The sequence below is a fragment of the Ylistrum balloti genome, unplaced genomic scaffold, assembly GCF_031769215.1.
Source record: "Ylistrum balloti isolate Yb309-2 unplaced genomic scaffold, AGI_CSIRO_Ybal_v1 Utg369646, whole genome shotgun sequence".
Classification (NCBI taxonomy): Eukaryota; Metazoa; Mollusca; class Bivalvia; order Pectinida; family Pectinidae; genus Ylistrum; species Ylistrum balloti.
The window spans coordinates 1,880,267-1,906,392 of record NW_026781904.1 but is presented as its reverse complement, the minus strand read 5'-3'; the positions used below and the strand labels follow the sequence as shown (position 1 = coordinate 1,906,392).

The window sequence follows — 26,126 nt, the reverse complement described above, 5'->3', positions numbered from 1 at the left end:
CCACGTAAACATGGCGGACAAGCGACGAACGCGAAAGAGAACAGAGAAGGTATATCTATTTATCTGTGATTTTAAGGTTTAAAACATGATCATCACGTAACAAAAACAATTCATACATCATAACTAATATAAATATTCGTAATTTTTTCAAAATATTGTACGGAAGTTCTCAAAAGTTCAGTAAGTGTGTTACAAATATTGGATATCCTCATTTGGTTTCACGCCTAGATCAAATGATAACATGGTGTACTGTAGCAAAATGATTAATCGCCAGTGGTGATTTCGGAATCTCTCTCCAGGCATCATTTTGCTGTTAGTGGTTTCTACTCCTACACATTCTATCATGTACTTGCCAACTTCATGTTGAAGCTTTCGTGTAGTGGCTAATTTTACTCGGGCAAGCACTCCTTAGTTTCGTGGGTTTACTCTGACATATAGTCTGACAGAATAACCAACTATAGAATAAGGTTCACAATTGATTTTATTTACAAGTCCCGCAGAAACACTCATTCACCACACTTTTCACACTCCCTCCATAACCCAAATACCTGGTATATTGACAACAGAGGCATTATAGACAAAGATGGGGACATTATAGACAACAGAAAACGACATAGCTACGGATAGACAACAGACATTATAAGACCATAAATGACAGAAATATTGTTCAGTAATAAGTTACAGGCCTGTATCTGTTGACTCGCACCAGGTCTGGCAAATGAACCGCGGAACTCTCTTTATCTGTATTGTGCACCCCGCTCCCTTGACACTGGTACCTCCTTCTGATCCTACTCAGACAACATTATCCCCTGGTCATACAATGGCTAGCCAGGAATTTTATTAATTAATTGGAATGGGATTGGGCACAATTTGGATAACTTATAAAAAGCCCTTTCGTTATTATCATTATTTATTCATTGGTATTTTATCAAAAATGTAATTTTTCTAGTTGACAGTACAAACTGACTTTAGACAGCTTGAAAATTCCCACTCATTCGGTATAGTGATATAAGCCATTCCGAGTTTACTCCGCAATCCCCTAGGAAAACTGACAGAAAGTAATCCTGGTATAATGATCATATATCTTACCAGGAGCAGCTTCAAACTTTGAGTAAAATTAATATTTTGTGAGGTATTTGAACCCATTGCAAAACAGAATCTAGAAAATAGAGGATACAAGATGAAATTTTTTGGGTAAAAAACAATCTACAGGAGGTAAATGGGAATGCTGGAGTTACCAATCGATCATAGGCCTGTTATGTAGTCCTATTGAAAAGTCCTTCCAGTTTTATAAGGTTCATATCTTGACTATAAATATTCATTATTGGATTTTTACCCTTTATATTTAATACGGACGAACATATTTGATTTGAATTTGGGAGGTTTGACAATAACATTAATATTTAAATACCTGATTATAATTGTTAAAAATCATGACTTGAACCATCAAAGGTATATACCACATATTACAGAACTAAAATCTAATAGAAACAATTTGATTAAGTATTCCAAACATGCCATTTTTATAAAATTTATAAATCCTGGCCTGTACTTTTTCATTATATGATATTTATTTTAGGTTGAGTTTTACTTCAATTTAGGAATTTCATCATCAGGAATAGGTCTTATATCAAATTTGTGAAGAAGAAACCAGCTGATGTGTAGAAAGTGAAAATCATAGTTAGATTATATGCATGAGACCTGCTCCGTTAAATGACCAAAGTATGGTATAACAAGGAAAGTTGAATACCCTGGCAATTCTAGGTCGCAGGGTATATTAATCACTTCACTCAAACCCTCTATACTTTTCAACACATGTTAATATAATGAAGAAGAAAAACATTATTATGAATGTAACACAATGTAGCTGTATTACATAGATATGTCTGTCTATTATCTATTGTAGAAATCATCAGTCTGTCTGTCAGAAATCCTCAGCTACCTAGCATCTTCAGACTTTGTGTTTAAGACCTCCCAATTGCATTTTGAAGCATAGAAATTTAAAAAAAAAAAACACCAATGTACCATATATTTTCTTTTTATGTTGGGGTAGCGTAGTTGGTTAGACAGTTGTTAAATTTCTTGGCTAGCGATTTGTGCCATGGATTGTGAGTTTTAGGCAAGTATACATATTAGAAAGATTCCATTTAACATGAAAGAACCCAAATTATAAAGTAGCCAATTTGCAATGCAAACCCAGATGATATCTGTATATTTATAAATGATTTAATAATACATGTGCTGAATATGAAAGTTTGTGTGAAATTTAATACAGTCAGTGTAGGGACATAAATACTCAGCTGAAAGAAGGTAGAACACATAAACCGCAGACAGGTTTAGTTTTGATTTAGGATTAAATTACTGGTAAATTATTCTGTACTAAAGATTGTTATTGATAATGTTGTTGGCATGCAGGTGAATACCACTTGTATGTTGTCTAAAAGTAATAGTCAGTATTAGATATAATTGTATGTTACAACCTGGCTGAATACTGGTTTTATTTACAGCACATTAATCATTGATGTATAGAATTGAAGGCTGTACCTTCTTCATGCTCTGTAGCTAGTTACTTCGCAAATGGTAGTCACCTTCAATTTTCACCTTGTGGAATGAACTGTCCTTTAGTCTTCACTAAATTTTCTGGGCTTATTTTTCACTAAAGTAATGTTATCCATACAAAATGAATATATTTCAGTAGTGGAGGTTGGGATAATTTCATTTTAATTTCAGCGTGATATATTTACACTGGTGGCATATAGAGAAGCTAGCATTTAATGTCTGTTTAATAACAGTGTTAATTATATGCTACCAAGAAATACAAGATAAGATTACAAATCCTGTTATAAGATATAGTATCAGAGGCAGATAATCTTAAACATAAAATGGTTTGCTGGCATGAAGTCAGGGTGTTTTTTTAGGACTTCACAGGGGAATAATGGGCCCCGTATGAATTCACTATAAAAAAATTTATATCTTCTATCCGAAACCAGTGAAAAAACAAACAGCTGTTTTATATCTTTTGGACTTTGTCAGGTTATGATAAGATAGATGAGCAAGGAAATATTTAAATTAGTGTGGCTCATATTAATTTGATTAATGATCCAACCTGTGTTGAAATAATGTTACACCCATACCACTTAGTGTGCTGGCTGAAACTAAGGTAATTCTTATAAATAATTGGAGCTTTTTTGTAATGTTTGATTGAAGACATGACTCCTAATTATTAGTGATGTTTTAAACTTTTAAATATCTCTTTTACAGGACAATGAAAAACCTTGTAGTAAAGAGGAATATTCAATCGCTAAACATCTACGTTTCAACTGTGCGACTCGAGATGCCAAATTTATTCCTATGGGAACTGTTGTCAAGACATTTGTTGGTAAGGTTTAGATTAATCTGGTATTTACATTGTTTTGTTTACAAATTAACTATACTAGATATTTCTGTCTTGTTGGTGTTTTCCATCAATTGTCCATACAAATAGTGAGATTTAAGAGAGCAAAAAAAAGCATTATGCATTATATGAACAGGTTAAATATTTTTAATTTTTAAGTCATTTTCTCAAAACTCATGATTAATATGCAATTCACATATGGTGTTACAATTTAAACAATACTGGTGTGTCTCTCCCTTGGCACCTGCTGGTAGCTGTTTCTTAGGATGAATACTAACAAGCTGTCACACGACTGATCTATACCTGTTTGTCGATTAGCCTGAGGGTACATCACACAGACATAGTATATCATGTTATACGTGGATCAACATAAGATATACCCTGAAGGCACTTTAAACAATATATCTCTGAGAGCAAGACTTAGCTTTCTCAGCCTGTCATATCACACTAGTTATTACATATTAATGTGCTGAGTTGCATGCAGCAATGTCAGTAATGTGTAATTTGAAGTTAAATTTTTTTTCTACATTTAGCCAACAACAAAAGTTATTTTTTAGATACCCCTCAGCCCCTTTACTGATTTTTCTTTCTGATATAAAAATCAATATTTTCCAACTTTTGTCAAAACATAAAGAATCAACTCAACACTGATCAGGTCTAGATTACCTTGTGTTGTTATATAGGTTAATGTGTGTTATAATCTAGATGAACGTGTATTAAAATCTAGATTAACATGTGGGTAATATTGAATCGCAACAAGTCCAGGGTACCAGAAGAGTATATTTGTTACAATCTGTCTACTGGTTTCGCCTGAACATGTGGGCTCCTTCAGGAATATTACCCTTTAGTTACCATTATTACTCAATCGCCCTACATACCTGGAGGTATCCAAGCTAGGGACCACGGAACTTACGAACACTACAAAAAGAACGACATTGGCTGTATACCCCTACGGATAGATTAACATGTGTTATATTCTAGATTAACATGTTACAATCTAGATTAAGGTGAATCTTAACAAAATGACATTTATTCTGGTGACAGAATATCTTTTAGAGTATAGTATAGATAGCCATATTAGAATATATGATATAATATAAACTTTATTTATTTTATAAAAATACGCAAAACAAGCTTTAAGCATATATTAATCATTCTTGTTGACCTGGATGGAAGCAGTGAGGTGTCTTACTTGGGTGGAAAAACCCACATGGTCGGGTAGGTGACCCTGTTCCAGGAATTAAACCCCGTACACTGATGAAAGGAGAGTGTGTTACCACTGTACCACATAGCTAACCATAACCTGTTACAGTCTCATGGTGAAGTTGTAAACTTCCAATAAATAGAGCATGGTGTCAGTCTGCAGCAGAAAATAAAAAAAAAAAAAAATATGTTACATAGCAAATTTGTAGCTACAATGATTGGTTTGGGTTTTATTGATTATGTTGTACAGCTGTAGATGTCAAGCTAAAACAGCTTCTTAATAAGAAAAGGGATTTTAATCAACCATTAGAGTAGATCATTCTAACTTATCCTTCCTGATAAGGCTGTCATTCACTCAATAATTCTCAAATTTTTAAAACTTTAAAATTAGATAATCACAGTATAGAATAAATTTTATTGTCAGAAGCATTGGGTATGATAAATAGAATATTGACTAATTAATGTTTTTGGTCATATTTAATTGCAAGTTTTTTTAATTGTATCTGGGAAGATATAAAGCACTTGCTTAAAATTCAAGCTTCAAAAAAATGCATTTACAAACCTCTTTATAATGTAAGAATTTTCTCAAAACCAGATTTGTTTAGCTGATGTTAGAATTAATTTATTTCAGCATCAGATGCAATTGATCTGCTCCTGAAATCAAAATGGGCCAAGCCAAGCAAGAGTGATATTTTGTTGTCAGATAGGAAATCTTGTGAAAAGTTCTGTGAAAGGTATGTAAAGTTATTGTGATGTGATGAAATAGAAATTATATTGAAAGCATTTTTCTCAGGGATGCTAAAAATTTTTTGTGATATTGCCTGATATATTGATATGGAGCAGAAGGTTTAGAATTTCTGGGAAAAACTTGAAGATAACAGATTTGTCATTAACTAAAATATGACATTAACAGAAACATGATATTAACAGAAAAGTGACATCGACAGCATTTTTCTCAGGGATGTGGAAAAATTTTTTTGTGATATTGCCTGATACATGGATAAGAAGCAATTTTAAGAGGAAAACTTGAAATAATAGATGTGACAGTAAAAGAAACATTACATTCAAAGAAAAGTGACATTGAGAGAAACTTGATATGAACTAGAGTTCAAAGTTGTAATAGGTTCATTTACAATTTGAATCGATTTTCATTTCTTGATTTTCTTTCATTGCAGTGTTCTCTCTTGGTCTCTTATAAACAACAGGATTATAAATCATCTTGACGTTTTGAGCCAAGGGTTTCTATTCTAAATGATATTAATGTTGTAAAAAGAGCATTTAACATTTTAAAATGAAAAATGTGGAAATTCTGTTAGTCATGTTAAATTTTGTGTATTGAAATAAGCTTCACGTAAAGAGTCTTTTCTGATTTCTATACAAACTGTAGAGAATTGTGAGATGTGTAAAACCATTCAACTATTATGAAAACAGCTGTTATGGAATTTTTATTTTTAGAAAAAACAGGTTTTTTTTTATAAAGGTGTTAACTGTATTCATGTGTACCTCAGAGTGTTCCTTCATTTTCAGATTACTACAAAAGGGGTTGTTACACAGAGCATTAAAGTTAGAGAGACGAAAAGACAAAATTCTTGATAAAAAGAAGAAAAAGAAGAAGACAGAAGAGGAAGTAGAGGAAGAAAAGGTATCAGCTAAGACGAAACAGTCAGGGTAGATGTATATTGGTCCTAACTCAGTAGTGTGCCTAGCACAGAATTAATCAGTTTTGATAAAAAAACAGTATTCTTTACAAAGTATGACCAAATTTAACCGAATAATTATTACAGTTAAATAGAATTATTAAGTTATCATTGCTATCAAAAATATTTTAAGATGTTTTACAAAAGTTTTTATGAACTTTTTCGCAAATCTGCACCCTTCAAATTATTAATTAAACAAGAAACTGGGGATAATTCACTCCAACTTTCTTTTCATTTAATTAATTATTATTGTCCACAAAAGTAGGAGAATGAGAACCTAAAATATAAAAACTGAAATTTTAAAGGTATTTGTTGTAAGTCATAAAGATGAGAAAAGTAATTAAGCTCATTTTCAATCATCAGTATTTTCTAATAGCTTTGAGAGGTTCCAATTTTTATCAAAGACATTATTTAGATAAAATTGTTCTCACTCATACAGGATGTATTGTTATGAAAGTCTTTGTCAATAGTTATTGATACCAGGTAATTCCTTATCACTCGGGTACACTTTTGACAATTAGGATAAAGTTCTTTTCTATACAACATGGACAATATTCTGTTTAGTTAGATGTTTGGAGTAAACAGTTTGTAGGATCTCAGAGTAAGTTGGCTCACTGTATGTAAACTTTTGTACTGTCTGTAGTGATGTACATGAGATATTAAATATGCCATTCTGGTATTGAAGGATAAAAAGTCCACGAAAAAAGACAAAAAAAGTAAAAAAGACAAAGCAATAGAGGAGAAAGAAACAGATGAAAAAGAAGAAGACAAAAGTGATGACAAAAATAAACAAGAGGATAAAAAGGTATGATGTCATATGACATGAAATCTAAAGTTCAGCTGGTCATGTTTGTAAGGTAAAAAATATCATGTCCTCTTTTTGTACCTTTCTTATTTGTTATACACCATGTAAACAAATAAACACATTTTTGTATTTTTCAGATCTATTATATATATAAAAATATGATTATGCAAGTGACAGGAGATAAATCATTCATGTATTCATAGATATTCATGATTTCATGTGTTGAAAATTTTGTTCATGGCTTTTATCCTGCATTTCAATTAATGAAAGTTGAAAGATATGCATGATAAGAACTATCCTGTATAAACCTATTTTTCCAGAACTTTACAGATATAGAAATCTGTATTTGAGTTGTGCCATGCTAGGGGTGACTGGATATTGTGAGTGAGATTCTTCAACGGCTGTATCCCGGAATGCATACATATTATAAACATCTACATAGAAATTTTTTTTTTACAGTGATTATAGTCTACATCATTAATGTTAGTTCGGTTTACCTGTGTTTTTACCTGTGGTTCTCACCTGTACATGTATAAAAAAAACTCAGCCAAAAAAGGAAATAAAATAAAAATAATTAAAGACGTAATATAATTAAAAATATATGGTGACATAATGTACATGTAATTATTATGTCGTGTATGGTGACATAATGTACATGTAATTATTATGCCGTGTATGGTGACATAATGTACATGTAATTATTATGCCGTGTATGGTGACATAATGTACATGTAATTATTATGTCGTGTATGGTGACATAATGTACATGTAATTATTATGTCGTGTATGGTGACATAATGTACATGTAATTATTATGCCGTGTATGGTGACATAATGTACATGTAATTATTATGCCGTGTATGGTGACATAATGTACATGTAATTATTATGTCGTGTATGGTGACATAATGTACATGTAATTATTATGCTGTGTATGGTGACATAATGTACATGTAATTATTATGCCGTGTATGGTGACATAATGTACATGTAATTATTATGCCGTGTATGGTGACATAATGTACATGTAATTATTATGCCGTGTATGGTGACATAATGTACATGTAATTATTATGTCGTGTATGGTGACATAATGTACATGTAATTATTATGCCGTGTATGGTGACATAATGTACATGTAATTATTATGCCGTGTATGGTGACATAATGTACATGTAATTATTATGTCGTGTATGGTGACATAATGTACATGTAATTATTATGTCGTGTATGGTGACATAATGTACATGTAATTATTATGCCGTGTATGGTGACATAATGTACATGTAATTATTATGTCGTGTATGGTGACATAATGTACATGTAATTATTATGTCGTGTATGGTGACATAATGTACATGTAATTATTATGTCGTGTATGGTGACATAATGTACATGTAATTATTATGCCGTGTATGGTGACATAATGTACATGTAATTATTGCCGTGTATGGTGACATAATGTACATGTAATTATTATGCTGTGTATGGTGACATAATGTACATGTAATTATTATGTCGTGTATGGTGACATAATGTACATGTAATTATTATGCCGTGTATGGTGACATAATGTACATGTAATTATTATGCCATAATGTACATGTATTATTATGCTGTGTACATAATGTACATGTAATTATTATGCAATTTTTAATGATGTTATATTATTTTTGTTGTATATTCCAAAATAATATAAAATATTGTGATATCATTTCCACTATATAATTTTTTGTTATAATATTTTTTGGGTTCAGATGATATTGTTCCAGTGAAATGTTTTAATATGAAAACTTATCCTAGTTCAATCTTTTAAAACATGATGAACTGTGTTAATACTGTGCTAACGTTGACCAAGCTACATCTGATGTGACACCTTGAGGTGATTATCCAAACTATATATTTATCTATATAGATAAAAAATAATATATTTATTTATCTAGATAAGATTCAGAATTAATCCCCAATTCCATCATTCATTAATAGGTTCTGACACTTAAGTGATATTGTTAGAAATCAATCATGGCTAATGCTCAGTTAGATTTTAAGTTCATCCAGAATAGAAAAGGGGATAACAACTTAGCATGTAACGGTCATTTATACAGAATTAGGTCTTCTCACAGAGAAAGGTAAATGATTATGTAAATGGTTGTGCGTATATATATCATTTATCAATTTGACAGAGTAAGAATTTGATTCAATTTTTAGAAGGACATGTGCATGTATACATGTACTTTCTGCCTGAAATACTGAAGTATTAAGAGGCAAAATATCAATACTTAATTGTTGATTTATAATGATATATCTGTAATATCTAAAAATTACAGGTAGATCCACAGGTAAAATATCTCAGGTAAATGCAGTACCTATATGAAACAGATTATAATTACCATCCCTTTGATGTTTCTACCTATTGTCATGGACATGTATACGTTCCGGGAACACCCCTCTTCAACCTACATCAATCTTCAGGTTGCATAATGGTATATTGTAATGGCTTTGTAGTTGAATGAGCCGTATCCCGATTTGCCCACGTTTTAAAATGACATGGGCAGAAGAATGTTGTGATAAGGAATATAGTCTATTTCATATTAATTTACCTATGTAAAAGGTATGTAAAAGTATGTTTAATCGTATTTATACGTATAAGAAATGATAAACTTTCTGCTTTGGTGTGTAATTAAAATGTAATGAAAAGTACTTAGTGTAGACTACAGGTAGAATCTCTGGTAATAGCTCACGCAGGTAAAAACACAGGTAAATGAACTCAGGTGAAATCTATAGTTAATCTGAAACTGGCTATAATTAGTTTTCTATTGTCTTCCTGAAACAACACCTTTCTTTGTTTAAAAAAAGTGGGCAAATCGGGAACACCCTGTTAAATGTTGCTCCTCTGTAATCTTCAAAAGGAGCATATTAGCCTGTGATTGGTCTGTTTTTCCTTTCTGGAGCCAATCAAATTACTTTTTGCTTTCAATTTTTTCAATGACATGTTCCAGGAATGCAGAGAATTAAACTGATTGCAAACCCTGAGAATCAGGAATGTATTGATCGTAACTCCTGAAGTATCGAGGATGTATGATAAAATATTTCTGTACATAAAGACATACTTTCATTGATGCTGTAATTATATATTTCAATATCTACTGTTAATGTTTTAGTGTAAAATTGGTACATCAGTGTCTCAGGAGTAGATGTAAACAAATATTATAGCTATAGACATAAATGTATATCTAGGAACTGATTTCCTAAGGATTCATTTCAGGACAGGATGATGAAAAGACAGGCATAAATGTATATCTAGGAACTAATTTCTTAAGGTTTCATTTCAGGATGATGAAAAGAAAAAAGATGATGAAAAGAAGAAGAAGGAAAGAAAATTGAAAGTGGACATGCATGATGACCAGGTGTTCTTAGACGGAAATGACGTAAGTGTTAAGTAAATTATCATCAGCATGAAATATTTTGTTGAGGGCAAACAAGTATAAAAACTTTGCAGTATTCTTAAATCATTTTTTATGAATAAGTAGAGATTAAGTCCTGTGTGTGTGATCAGAACATTCTTAGAAAACTCTACATGCTTACTGTTAATACAGTGTGTCCAGTTCCAACTGTTAGTGACGTGGTAAATGTTTTTATCACAAACTTCCGGAACGTAGGTTTCATTAAAATTTACATATTTCTTTCACAATTTTATAGATTTGGTCCGTCACTTTCAAGACCATCATTGGTTACCCACAGTTGTCTCGTAACTTTCCTTCATTTACTGCGATGAGCAATTTGTAGTAGAATGAAACATGGGTTTAAATACTCACATAGTTATGATATGAATTTGACTAAAATTCTTCTTTTATCTGGACAGTGAATAATAGTTTTACTGACTAATGGTTGTCTAATGATTTTTCAACATTTTTTTTCAGGTATATGTCTGGATATATGATCCGGTTCCAGCAAAGACCTTTATTATTGGTCTGTTAATGGGTAAGTCTAATTTGTTTGAGAAATTACAGATATACAGACAGAAATATACAAACATTCATATACTGACAGCTGTACAGACATACAGACAGACATGCAAACAGATGTTAACAAATACACAGATGTACAGACAGAAAAAATGCTTTTTTTCAGTATAAAACAAATTCTCAGATATATCAGGTTGATTTGAAGTGTAATATTTGATAATAAAAAGGAAAACACAAAAAATATCCTCTGGTATGTTTCTGCTTAAATTTGTTTGGTTAATCTACCACCCACGATATTTATAACTACCAAAATATTTCCTGCATTCACCTCAGACTCTGCGTCATGATATAGACTAGTATTACAGGACAATATAATGACATTTAATGGTAATTAACAATAAAATACATACTATTCAATGTAAGTGGCTTTACTTCTAGATAAATGTGACACTTTTCTATATAGGTGGGCTTATTACCAAGCATGGGCTTACTACATGTTATAAGATTGTGGTATTTGTTTTTATCCAGTGGTTGGTGCGGCTGCCCTGTGCGTATTCCCCCTGTGGCCTGATGAGTTAAGAGTGGGTGTATACTACTGCAGTTTAGCCGGAGCCAGTTTTGTTGGCTTTATCTTGTTTCTTGTATTTGGTAAGAAATGTGAATTAAATTATCATATATCATTAATTATCTTGTAAGTGTATTTTATAGTCATTTTCATTTCACTGTGACACAAATATTGTATAATACATTATTTTTTTTGGTTTTTTCTCTGCCAGCATCTAGTTTTCACCTTTTTTTTTCAAAAGACTGCTTTGGCATAATAAACTGGCAAATTTCAATTGAGAAAATGCAACATTTTGTATGTTGCTCTTCAGTGGCGAAAATATTACAGGACTAAAGGTTTGCATGGTTTGATACAAATTGGCTAAATTTCCACATGATGGAATAGAAAAGACACAGTATCATATTATTATTATAGTACTTGAATATCACATCGTCTCTGCTGCGGCTTTATTTCGTAGCAATTTGATGAAATAAATTTCCTGTTTTAAAAATCTTGGAATTGGATTGCATTATGATTAATATAGCTTTTGTGGTTGTTTTAAACTTGAGGTTGTTGATAAATATGATATCGTTTACTGATTTTGTCTCTTTGTTTTTTATTTTAGTTCGTTTCGTACTGTTTTGTGTCATCTGGATTGTGACTGTTGGTAAAGTGCATCTTTGGTTTTTACCAAATCTGACAGAAGACGTTGGATTTTTCGATTCTTTCAAACCTTTGTATAAATTAGACATCTACAATGGGAAACAGGAAGAAGAAGATGAGAATAGTAAGAAGAAAAAGAAAGATAAAAAACAGAAAAAAGAAATGGAGGTGAAAGAAAAACAGGAAGCACAGGACCAGGGCTTTGAATTGGTTCAAAAAGAAGATGTAGAGGAAACTTTAGATGAAAGTGAGAAGAAGTTATCAGAGGATGAGAAGGATGTTGATGAAGATGAAGAAAATATGGAGGATGAAGATGAAGAAAACGATGATGAAGAAGAAGAAGATGTTGATGAACATGAATATGAAAGTAAAAAGGATAGATAAATTTCATGACAAGGGGAAAAATATTTCAGAACATTATAGACAAGTGAAGTTTTCAGTCTGTTTAGGAAACAGTGATAGTCTATTGTGTTCAATATTAACAAGGCCAGGTAGACTTGTACCTCCATGATGGTAATGTAAAGCATTATTACTGGTCTGAACAATATCGTGGCAATTCTAGATTATTTGACATGAATGGTGTACTGTGTTTGTTATGATTTATTAAACTGTTGTAAATTCATGATAATCTTTCTGATGAAGCTATATCGTTTATTTCCTGAATCTTCTTTTTTTTTTTGATTTTCAGAGACATAAGTAATGTTACAGAATATTTCCAAAAATTATGTGTACAAGGTACACTGTACTTCATTTACAAGGTTAAAGACCTCAGCCAAGAAAAATTTCTGTTAATGTCTTAGAAACATGAAAAAGTTCTGTTGATGTCATAGAAAGAGGTAAAATATCTGTTGATGTTGTAAAAACAAGAAAAAGTTATGTTGATGTTGTGCAAACAAGGTAAAATTCTGTTACGTTGTAGAAACAGGGACAAGTTCTAATTACATCTTAGAAACAAGAAAAAATTCTATTGCAATCATTGGTTAGTTTTGAAGGAGTTAGAAAAAAACTAAAGCTTTGATGAAAGATTATACATGTATATACCTTAATACCTGTATGAAATCTATGAATCAGAGACAGAGCTGTTACCTACAATATGTGTGATTTAGGTACATATACACTCTGTTAGTTAATGAATAAGTTTATATAGAAATAAACACAGGGCATCTCTGTGGATATTATACATCCAAATAGGTGTAGCTTCCAACACTGGTAATGTTCAGGTTGGATGTTTTCGTTACACAGTGTTGAAGGATGAAATGCCATATATTTACATATTTTTATGAAAGAGTTGGCGAAAAATTGAGATGGTGGGCTCATATAGGAGCTTCACTGTATATGAAGAAAGGAAATTCATTTTCTTTCTGAATAGGCAAACCGATTTTTCTATACTGATCGACAGGGACCAGATAATTGGTCAGAATTTTTATTACCTCAAAAATCGTTTTTAAGAATTGTCTTTATTAAGAATATCAAGATTAATACATAAATGAATATATTGAGAATTACCGTTAAACCTGAATGAACGAGGCTGAAGATTGAGGATTTGTCGGATGATCTTGAGGCACAAAAACTGTGTTTAATTTTGGTCTTGTGCACTCTTTAGTCTGCACTAGTTGTTTGTTGTTGATCAATTTTTGAACTGTAATTATTTTGTGAAGTATGGCAGAAAAAATGACAAGGATTTATCTATTTAATACCCACATGTATCGACATATTTGTTTAACAATGTACCCAGGTGTTCAAGTGTTCCATTCATTTACCACTGACTCATAGTAAGGATTGACCTTTTAACTGTAAAATCTTTAATTTTTGTTGAGGATTGACTTTTGATAGGGAATTTTTTGTTGTTGATTTTATGGATGTTATTAATCCAAGAATTCATGTGTCCATGAACTGTTTAAAAGCTTGATTGAAATATGTTTTAGTTATTTTTGGAGTGAAAACCACAAAAGCTGAGCTCAACGAGCTTTTATATCATTTCAGGACTGAAATTTTGGTGACAGTTTTCGCCTGCAATAAGCACAGGGTTGGGGGGTTGGGGGGTTGGGGGGGGCGTTGGATTAGAGGTGACAACTCAAAAGTTTCTGATCAAGGGGGGGGGGGGTGCTTATATTTAAACAACTATCAGTATTTTTAAGAATTTTCACCACTGAATATGCAATTAAATTTGGTGCATGGGTTTATTGCAGGATGTCCAAAAATAGTAAGCTGTCTGCAGACATTGGCCAATCAGGTGCAAGACAGTTTAGTTCATTATTACACACTATACCACTTGTCAAGAGTTACTTCCCTTACCGCCTTTTTGTGATGGTGCTTAAGTGGCATTTTTGTTTTAATTCATTCCGTTAGGTCGTAGGAAGATACATCCTTAAGAGACAGTTGTTTGTGTTCATTAAGTAGACAGGAATTTATAAGAAATCATCTTTTTTTGTCAGGTGACAGCTAAGGAGTTGAAGAAACTCTTTGTTGTTACTTTTCATATTGTAATCCACATCAATGACAAGAAATTCAATTTATCCTAATTTCTTCAGAGAGTTGTACAATATGAAGGAGTCATGTTTTGGACAAAATTGGATCATGAAGTGATGAAATACTGTGATCTATTATCACTCATCATTAGGAATTCCTTACATTGATTTCCTCTGGAATGTCAAGAATTCATTTGCAGGTATGAAATGAAATCAAAAATTTGTACATAAACACTCTGAAATTCTGCTCTTTTAGGTGGCACTTTTGAAGTTTTCGGCAATGGTAATTTAATTTTTTTTTTCTCAAAGTATAAATAGTAAGAAATTTGATAAGTAGGTTAATCATAGTGTGTACAACTTGCTTTATAATAACCATGGAGATTTAGGATACAGTTCATGTGTGATAACCATGGGTATTTAGGCTAGAGTTCATGTATACAGATTCAGTTTTCAGGTAAAAAATGTGTAATCTTTGAAATTTTTGAATAAACATACAATATGTAAAAGAAGCATGTGACTCTTTTGATCAGATATTTAGAAAAGAAAAGAAATACTGTATAGTCATTAATATTCCTGTGGAGTTTATTTTTCCTGATTTTGTGGGTTTTTTTGATCCACGAATTTATATCCATGAACTATTAAAATTTGTTAAGTACATTCATTAAACAATACAAAATTAAGTGCAGCAAAATGGCATTTTCTTAAAAAACTAAAAAATTGAACTCCACGACAATATATAATTCTACAGTATGTGTTATGGGAAATTTTGTAGGAGTGGACACAGAGATGGTTTATTCCAATGAATTCATGTTGCTGCTTGTTGTTATTTCTCTGTAAGCATTGAATTGTTTAATGGATTCAAACTACTGTTATTAGATGTATATGGCATTTCTTTGTTAAAGAGCATTTTGACTCGCTTGTCGAAAACCATTGATTTATTAAAAGTACATTTCTCCTCCTGTCATAGAGGAATTAGGATTAAAATATTGTGTCTGAATGACTAATTAAAATTTACCTGTTATGCTACTTAATTAAGGAAGTCTATTAATAGCATCATCAAATTGAAATGCATATTTTCTTTCAATTGTGCAACAGAGTGCATATTCAACTGCACTCTTGGAAACTTTTAAAAACAATACAATGTTTTTGAAAGGATTAAAAAGGAAAATTATAATGGCCACGAAGAGATAGCATTTGTGCCAACGTCATTGTTTACAATGTTTAATGTGATTTTGTCATGTCTTGTAACAGAATATGGAATTGAATAAAGACATTTAGAAGGTAATTGGGCGTTCATATTTAGCGTTTAGAATGTGTTACCATTATTAAGCAGAATTATCCAGACTTACGGATTAGAACTGGCTATTTTTAAATATGGAGATTGTAGAAGTTTGACACAACTTCCTGACCTGTACCGTCCTCAGTACTACAAGGTTTACAATCACTATAGCTCTCTACACCCCTGGAACCTTTGATAGCAAATTTGAAGGTTCCATGTAGGACAGCTTGTGGACAAGACTTTTTTTCGTCCTTTGAGTACATCAAAGGAATCTTGAAATCACATAATGGCATATTGTAAGTCTTTGAAGTTGGGTGTCACTGTTATGTAATCATTGACAGAGCTAGTCAGGCTGTCATTGGTTAAATTTTTTCCCTGAAGCCCAATCTAGACCAATCAATTTAATTGTGCCTTCAATTTTTCCATGACATCTTTCAGGGGTGCAGAAAGCAATAGCGAGCTTAATCCCTGGAGCAGCTAGAATGTTATACAAAATTGCAACTTGCATGCACTCTCTTGAAGTCTGAGTAGACTAGTAGGACCTGCATTTTTAGATCTGTATGTGTCAATCAACAGGATCTGGTGTACTTTTATGTACTTTGTATCATTATCAATTGTGTCTTCAAACATGTTAATACTGAAACAATTAGTCTCTCCAACAATATGGACATATGCTAAATTGAACTTCGCCTCTGATGGGCCTTTAGCCTAAGTAAATAGCTAAACTGAATAGTGATGGGCAGTGTGTTGGACCTTCTACCTTCTGTTCCTCAAGCTTTGTCCTCTTTCTGCCTTCAATTGACTTTCCTTGCCTTCTGAGACATTTCATTACTTACTCAAATTTATCATTAGTTGCTTCAAAAGTATGATTCAAATTTATTTCTTCTTGTCCTTTAGCTGAGCTGATTGTATGTTTTTGTCCCACCTGTCTGCCATGTACCAGGGTATGTTTTTCTCCCATCTGTCTGCCAGTCTGTCCATGTGTAAGGATGTTTTCGTCCCAATGTCTGTCCATGTACCAGGATCTGTTTTTGTCCCATCTGTCTGCCATTCTGTCCAGGTGTACGGATGTTTTCGTCCCGATGTCTGTCCATGTGTCAGGTATATTTTTGTCCCATCTGTCTGCCAGTCTGTCCATGTGTCAGGATGCTTTCATCCCATCTGTCTGCCATTCTGTCCATGTACCAGGATCTGTTTTTGTCCCATCTGTCTGCCAGTCTGTCCATGTGTAAGGATGTTTTCGTTCCAATGTCTGTCCATGTGTCAGGTATATTTTTGTCCCATCTGTCTGCCAGTCTGTCCATGCGTCAGTGTATGTTTTTGTTACGTTTGTTGTCTGCCAGTCTATTTGTTTGTCAGGATATATTTTTGTCGTCTTTCTATCAGTCTATCCATGAACCAGGGTAGGTTTTTGTTGTGTGTGTTGTCTGCCAGTCTATTATGCACGTGTTAGGATATGTTTTTAGGTCACCTAAGCCGTCTGTCATCGTGCGTCGTTAACTTTTCATATATTCGACTTCTTCTCAAGAACCACTGAATGGATTTTGACCAAACTTTGCACAAAGCATCCCCATGGGAAGCCCCTCGAGTTTGCGAAGAAAAAGGGTGTGGCCCCAATAGGGGGGAAAAGGGGGTAAAATTAGGTAATTCTTTAAAAATCTTCTCATGAACTAACAGTCAGAATAAGTTCATATTTGATATTTAGGGTCATTATGGCAAGGTCTACAAAGTTTGCGAATGAAAAAAAAATCGGGTCAAAAACGGTCCCACTAGGGGATGCTCAAAAGATGTTTTACACACGGTCCTGCACAAGTGTTGTTACATTTTTGCAACATTTTAAAATCCCCAGATTATTGACATACATTCCTCAGGTGACCGTTAAGGCCCCTTGGGCCTCTTGTTGTCCTTGCTGTCAGTCTATTCATGTGTCTTGTCAAGCCTTTACAGACATCAGATCGAAATGTGATAAGGTTAGCAACGTTACACAAGAATTAGTGCTATTAACATCCTGTAGTGATTGATTGTTTTCTCAGTGTAGATTCACTGGTTGAGAATTCATGTCAAGTCACCGAGTCAACACATAGCCATGATACATATACATGGACAGGGGAGGTAATTCACTCTGGACAAACCGTTGTCTTAGGAATACCAATTTCTTCCTAACTGAATCAAATAACAAAGCTGTATTCCATTACTGATTTTTATTGATAGACACACAAAATTTAAGGTATATCTACTTCATCCCGGACTGAATTTCTTTACACAAGGCACAACCTACAACAAATAGCATTCAGTGACTTAATGACGAGTAGCACATTCCTTACATCAATAAATAGCATATATACATCAATATGTCTATGTGAGCACAATTCAAATACCACACACTACCACAACAAGAGGTACTCAACACCTGGGATAGCAAAATGGAATAACTAGATACAAATCGGTCACAAGCCAGCAAACACCTGACCAATCACAGGCTGATACGTTCGTTTTGAAGATTACGAAGGAGCAATACCCAACTTTACAGTAATTACTATATACTTTCATGCGACCTCGAGATTCGTTTGATGTCTTGTCATGATGGAACCTTCAATTTTGTAATGACATAATCAAGGGGTGCAGATAGTGATTGTTAACTCTGGAGGATCGAGGATGTTGTCAACCTAATATCAGCTATATACTGACCAGATAAATCATGAACAATTTTGGACTAAATATGCTTGGTATTTTGAATATATTTAGAATATTCAAATGCATTTTTATCATTATTATCAAATTCTTATTTGCAATTGGATATCGTCAAGATTTCCCTTTAAAATAGCCATGGACCCTAGATTTTGAAGGGCTATGATTTGATATTTGATCACAGAAAGTTGGTGACACTAATTCAATTCATCAGACATGAAGGTAGTAAGTGAAGATGATTACCAGCATTAGTGAATTTGATTTTAAAACAGTTAAAAAAAACTTCATACATAAATATCTTCATATCATGTCCACAATGTTGTATGTATCCACGTGTTAATAAGAAAAGAATTAAGATGCTATTTTGATAAAATATGAAGAAAGAAAAAATGAAATTATAAATGTGCAGTCCACACCTCACTATAAACTATTATGTACATCTAAATATCAAATATATAATTCATACCCCAGTGATGGATGATGACGGCACACAATTAGACTGTCTCTTCACATACACTTCATAACATACACATAATGGAAAGCAACATACTTTAACATCACACCTTAACATCCCAATTAAAAATTTAATCTTCTATACGTCTTCAAAATAATTTCAGTTGTAAAACTGTTCTACATTACTGGCAATATCAATGCCAGATCATGAAAAATATGACCAATAATATAATTACAAGAATCTATTCCTCTTTTGATGTGAAGTTCTGGTTTTTCACTGAGATTGTTAAAACTAGTTTGCAAAAACATCCTTAGCAGCTCTGACACCTCAATTTAGGATAAATCTACACTTAATCGGACGAAATCCATGAGATTAATATACTGTAAAATATGTATTTTTGTGTGGCTTTATTTTCATGGTTTCTGAAAAAATTCATTGTTTTGTAGATACTTAATTTCACGGATAAATTTTTCTCTATCAAAATTTTAAAAGTTAAAAAGAAATGAATTTGTAGGTTAAGAACAACCCCAAAATGAACAGAAATAAATCCTCTACCAATATTGTTGGTTTTACAGAGCACACATCAAAAGATGAATAGATTCTCTAGAACATGAATCTGAATATTACCATATAAATCTATTTCCAAAACCGTTTTCCAACATTTTTACATTTACACATCATAAATAATCTTCTAGAGGATGGTATGCAAAAATTTGCTCAAACTGGCCAATAGCTTTTGTCTTTAAAGTACAATGTCATGCTGAAGCTATATCCTTTCATATAATAAAATGAAAAAAAATTCTGCAAGACATGAAAGTGAAATAAAATGAAGTTTCTTAACTTTAATTTGTAAAAAATGATGGTATTATTTACACAAATATTCACAAATACAATTCAGTAGGTTTAAACATACCTGTAAATCTTTGTTAAACCAATAATTATTGTAAAACATTCCTTTACTCTGTGATGTATAGAATACCAAGTATGTCATTTCCTTGGTCATTCTCTTATGTTATCTGACCACAACACTGACCACTACACTGACTGACCAAATCATAAACTCGCCTGGATTGTGTTTAATTGTTTTGTGTTTGTTTTTGTGTTTGTTTGGGACCTCTCGTATAATAGATTTTTTTTTTCATTTTTTAGGTCCAACGTTCTCGTATCAACAGAGGACCTGTATATATAATGTGCATTGTAAGTGAGGTACTGAATGATATAACTGGCCATGAACAAACACACCACTAATGATTCTGTTTGACACCCCATAAAGTTTCCCATTACATAAATGTAGATATCTAAAAATAATATTTCCGCAAAACTATTTTGCTTTAACAAAAAGAGATTCTCGGCAATAAAATTTCTAGTATTCAGGGTGTATTAAATTAAATATCACAATAAGGGCATTTCATGTTATGATATTTGCTCTAGTATCTCTACAAATGAACTAGAGGTGTCAAAAGCTGTCAATGAAGGAAAGGTGTTATTAGGATCAAAATATGAATATTTCATCAGAACACAAAGTAGATAATGCTGCTTCTAACAGTACAAATGGCAAATCATTTGTGACACATTTATGATTTCCAAATATGTGAGAAAAAAAAAGTCAATGCCACTAATTTTCAGCACTAAATATGTTTTTATCAAATTTGTAAAATTTCTAAAAAAAAAAAATTGTGAACACCAAATGATTCAAAAATATAAAATTAGTAGTTTTTTAATTCATGGTAGAAAGAAAAACCTTTACAGTAAATACCAACATATTTATTTATCAAAAGCCATATTATAATTAATGGGAGTTTTTAAGTCAAAATAAGATTGATCAAAGACTTTAGTTTTCAAATCTCATTAAGGGAGACCACTCACAACAATGTAGCCATTTGTGATTTGTTAAATCTTACCCGATCAACAGATAACAATACACATGTAATCCCTTTAAAACAGGAAAATCAGGAACAGTAAAAATTACCCCACAAGATATATATACTGTAGCAAACAGACGGAAACTCCATAACAAATAAATATTCAAACTGGGAAAAGTTTTTTCAGGAAAGTGCAATAAATTTTAGAAATAACCAAGTGCATAAATACCCAGAAAAAAAATCTTAAAATGACTTTCTCTATCAGTCATATATCTATACTCTAGAATCAAGCCACTGATGTTGTTCCTGTATGTGTAATCGACTCTAGTAAAAACATGACAATTTTACATGAATTAGAACACACATACGGACACCATTATAATGTATTTTACTACTAATAAGCCAACAGGCCTTCACACCCAACATTTGCTTGAAACTGTTACATTACTATCATATTTTCCCTGTAATCATCCTCGCACACAGAACTTTCATGATATGTTCTATGGGTGCCGAGAGCGAAAGTGATTGCAACCCCTGGAGTATCGAGGATGGTCCTTGAAATAAGTCTGACACGCTATCTCCAAGTCAGGGACTTACTACAGAAAAATGAAATAGTATTTGTTAGTATCATTACTGAACAGACACAGATGTTGGGATGGGCTTATTACCAGACACGAGCCAACTGCTGACTCTTGTTATAATAAAGACTGATGTCCACATGTTATCTCTGTCAATATAATACATCAAATAAGGGACATGGGCTTATTAACAGTAACTAGGTGCACAGGAAGACATTAAATACAGTTACATACAGTGTTAACTTAATTATAATGACTATCAGTGAAACAAATTGTCACAAACAAGTGACCTTGTACATTTATTCTACTTCATCATTTGAGAAGTCAATTTTGTTCACTAAAACCAAAAATATTTGTAACACACATAACTCATATGTAACTCATACTTATGTAACACATATAACGCATATGTAACACATAACTCATATGTAACTCATTCTTAAGTAATACATATAACTCATATGTAACACATATTTATATATAGAATATGTGTACATAAGTAATACAAATGTAATACACATGTAACATATGAAATATACACACATACATAAGTAATACAAATGTAATACATATGTAACATGAAATATACACATATACATATGCCATACATATGTAATACATATGTAACATGAAATATACACATATACATATGCCATACATATGTAATACATATGTAACATGAAATATACACATATACATATGCCATACATATGTAATACATATGTAACATGAAATATACACATATACATATGCCATACACATATATGTAATACATATGTAACATGAAATATACACACATACATATGCCATACATATGTAATACATATGTAACATGAAATATACACATATACATATGCCATACATATGTAATACATATGTAACATGAAATATACACATATACATATGCCATACATATGTAATACATATACATATGTAACATGAAATATACACATATACATATGCATACATATGTAATACATATGTAACATGAAATATACACATATACATATGTAATACATATGTAACATACACATATGTAATACATATGTAACATGAAATATACACATATACATATGCCATACATATGTAATACATATGTAACATGAAATATACACATATACATATGCCATACATATGTAATACATATGTAACATGAAATATACACATATACATATGCCATACATATGTAATACATATGTAACATGAAATATACACATATACATATGCCATACATATGTAATACATATGTAACATGAAATATACACATATACATATGCCATACATATGTAATACATATGTAACATGAAATATACACATATACATATGCCATACATATGTAATACATATGTAACATGAAATATACACATATACATATGCCATACATATGTAATACATATGTAACATGAAATATACACATATACATATGCCATACATATGTAATACATATGTAACATGAAATATACACATATACATATGCCATACATATGTAATACATATGTAACATGAAATATACACATATACATATGCCATACATATGTAATACATATGTAACATGAAATATACACACATACAAATGTAATACATATGTAATACATATGTAACATGAAATATACACACATAATACATATGTAATGTAATACACATACATGTAATACATATGTAATACACACACACATACAAATGTAATACATATGTAATACATATGTAACACACACAACACATGACTAATTTGATCATAACTGCATTGAATTGTTTTATAATCAACAAAATATCTTTAAATATTTATACCCTCTATTGAAAATATCTTGAAATAATTTAATAAAAATACGTAAATATGCCCACTTATGTGTAACCTGAGACTTAAATCTACAACAAATTAATCATGCAATACACATTTACGTATGTTGTTATTAAAGTGTACGGTTCAAATTTTGTAATTTTACAAAATATGATCATACAGTCTTTCAAGGACAATTTTTTTTTCTAGCACTATTCAGGAAAACAATTCAAATACTTTTTCCAGCACTTTTCAGAACTGAAATTCAAACAGTTCTTCCAGCACTAATCAGTAACAAAATTTTAACACTCTTTAAGCACTATTTAGGGCCAAATCTTGTTTTTACACTTTTTCCAGTACTTTTCAGAACCGAAAATTCAAACACTTTTTCCAGCAATTTCCATGTCTATTGGAGAAATTGGAAGAAATATTTATTTTTTATGCATGAATGATATCTAATAAGAACAAATAAAAGAGAAATTACATAAAATATACACTTAGTGGTCTTTAGTATTTCTGTTTCAGCACTACATAAGAAATTTATCATATAGGCTTACTATAAGCCTTGAGCTTGAGCCTTAAGCACTTTTCATGGCTTGCAACGTCAAACAACCAATCTATGTAAAAATGTTACTAATGTAAGTATAAAGCCAACCCACAATGTAATTTCATAAAAATTATTTAGTTCTGTGACTAAAATTCATGGGCAACATTACTTTATTTTCATTAGAAATTTTGAAGTTAGTAGTCTGATATGAAATTTAAACATCTGGTATATAACATTTAAAAAAAATCAACGAATGAAATAAAAATTAATACTGTGAATCATTTACATACCGTGTGGGATTTATATTTGTGTGAATACGTGAGGAGAGTTAATCATGATTTGAATTCGTAGATTATTTGTACAAAACTCTGTAATATATCCATGTTGGTTCTGTTACCCAATCAGAGTTTTGCAGAGTCATGGTCTTAAAAATCTCATCAATTGCAAATTTGTCATTTTTCTAGACCAGCGCGCGGGTGAGGTAAGTTTGCAAAATAATGTATTCACGCAATCTAAGCCATTTTGATTACAGTCCAGCTGCTATCTCTGGTGTGAAGGATTTCCTTTTAAAGAGGAAATACAGTTTTATAACGAAATATCATGATAATGATTGTGAAAACTGAAAAAGATATTCACTTATATAAGTATCTTAGACTGTTTAAACTCAGGAGGACGGGAGGTAACTACATCATGCCAAGAAGATGTCCATATGTACCTGAGTACATCTACTTACAACCGTTTATATTTCATTATTTATTTTTAACTGTTAATGTTTTAGAGAAAAAATATTTGTGTCAACAGAGTTGCAAGTAGTAGTAAAAACACATTTTAGCATTTAAATTATGTCAATGCTAGATCCGGTTATTGATTTGAAAAAAAAAAAAATTCAGGAATATCTTGGAAAGGAGAAAGATGTATATGTACACAGTTTTGTAAATATCTTAGAAATCTTAAGATGTGAATCTCAAAATTAATTTAGAAATGTATTCACTATTTCATTTCTGTTACATGTTTCTGATTCTGTCATCGCAGACTTAAGAGAGTGAAAGAAAGCCAGAGTACTGTTTTGAAATGAGGAGGCTAAAAATAGACTAATTCTGGAAGCTTTCAACCCGTTCTCAGACAAAACTAAGTACATTTCCAATTAAGGGAAAGTTAAAGAAAAACAATTAAAATAAATCTGTCACAAAATTTTCTTTTTTGATAGATATACATAAAGGTCAGGAAAACACATTCAATAGATGTTTTTAGTTAAATAAAAAGAATGCATCGATAAATACTGATACGCAAATTTAAAATTAAAAAAAATAAAAATGTTACAATAAGAGATTAAGATATATCTATAATTTCCAATATATATACATAAAAAAATAAAAATACATTAAATCATAGATACTTTAGAGTAAATTTTTTATCAAAAATAAATTTATGAATAGACCTTTAAGATATATGTTCATACCATGTACATACAATCAAATTATATGTAAAATCTTCCTGAGCTTGGTTTTAATAAAAAATTTTAATACTTTCTTTTCTCATTTTTTTTTTTATGTTTTTTTATATAATCAGATGTTAACCTTTGAATGGTTGTGACATGGAAAAAGTATGAGAATCATTTTTCTGTCACACAAAAATTTGTATCATCTATAATATATCGTAATTCTGCTTGAAGTTGTATTTTTAGTAATACTTGCAATGTTGATGGTTTCATTTTACAAATTTTCATTGGTGAACTAGATTTTTTTTTTTTTAGTTTTAAAAATTTTCATGGCAAATAAATTATGTTCCATTTCTCACAGGATTACTTTAATTTTTTGTTACATTTTTCAATAGTTATCTGTTTTCTTTCTTTTTATTGTTTTTTGTATTTTTGCAATGACTGTATCTTGGCAACTTGTAATTTGCTTTATATGTAATCTCTCCATAAAAAAACCTGGGGGAGCTGCAATAACTCAAATAGAGTTGTTTCATTTACCATAAAAACCCTGTAATGTGCATAGCTTTAATATTTTTTTCGGGTAGATGAATGTCCAAATTGGAAGATGCGCACATTACATAGCCATAGATTAATTAAGTTATTTTCCATGAAAATATCTAAGATTCTGTACCGCCCCATCATTTATCATCAGAATTATCGGGTTACCTAGTGTAAAGATGCACATTGTGTGGTTTGACACTCCCTGCCTATAGTGGTTAGAGTTT

The 26,126-nt window shown here is 31.5% G+C and overlaps 1 protein-coding gene across 1 annotated transcript; it reads left to right on the top strand.

Annotated features, from left to right (window-relative positions):
* On the top strand, nt 1-14,291 carry LOC132555530 (translocation protein SEC62-like). Its single transcript, XM_060219881.1, has 9 exons — nt 1-49; nt 3,262-3,379; nt 5,229-5,331; nt 6,125-6,239; nt 6,980-7,099; nt 10,432-10,527; nt 11,020-11,080; nt 11,593-11,712; nt 12,234-14,291. The coding sequence occupies exons 1-9, from the start codon at nt 11-13 to the stop codon at nt 12,653-12,655; spliced, it is 1,194 nt and encodes a 397-aa protein (XP_060075864.1). The 5' UTR covers nt 1-10; the 3' UTR covers nt 12,656-14,291.
* Nucleotides 14,292-26,126: the final 11,835 nt, after the last annotated feature.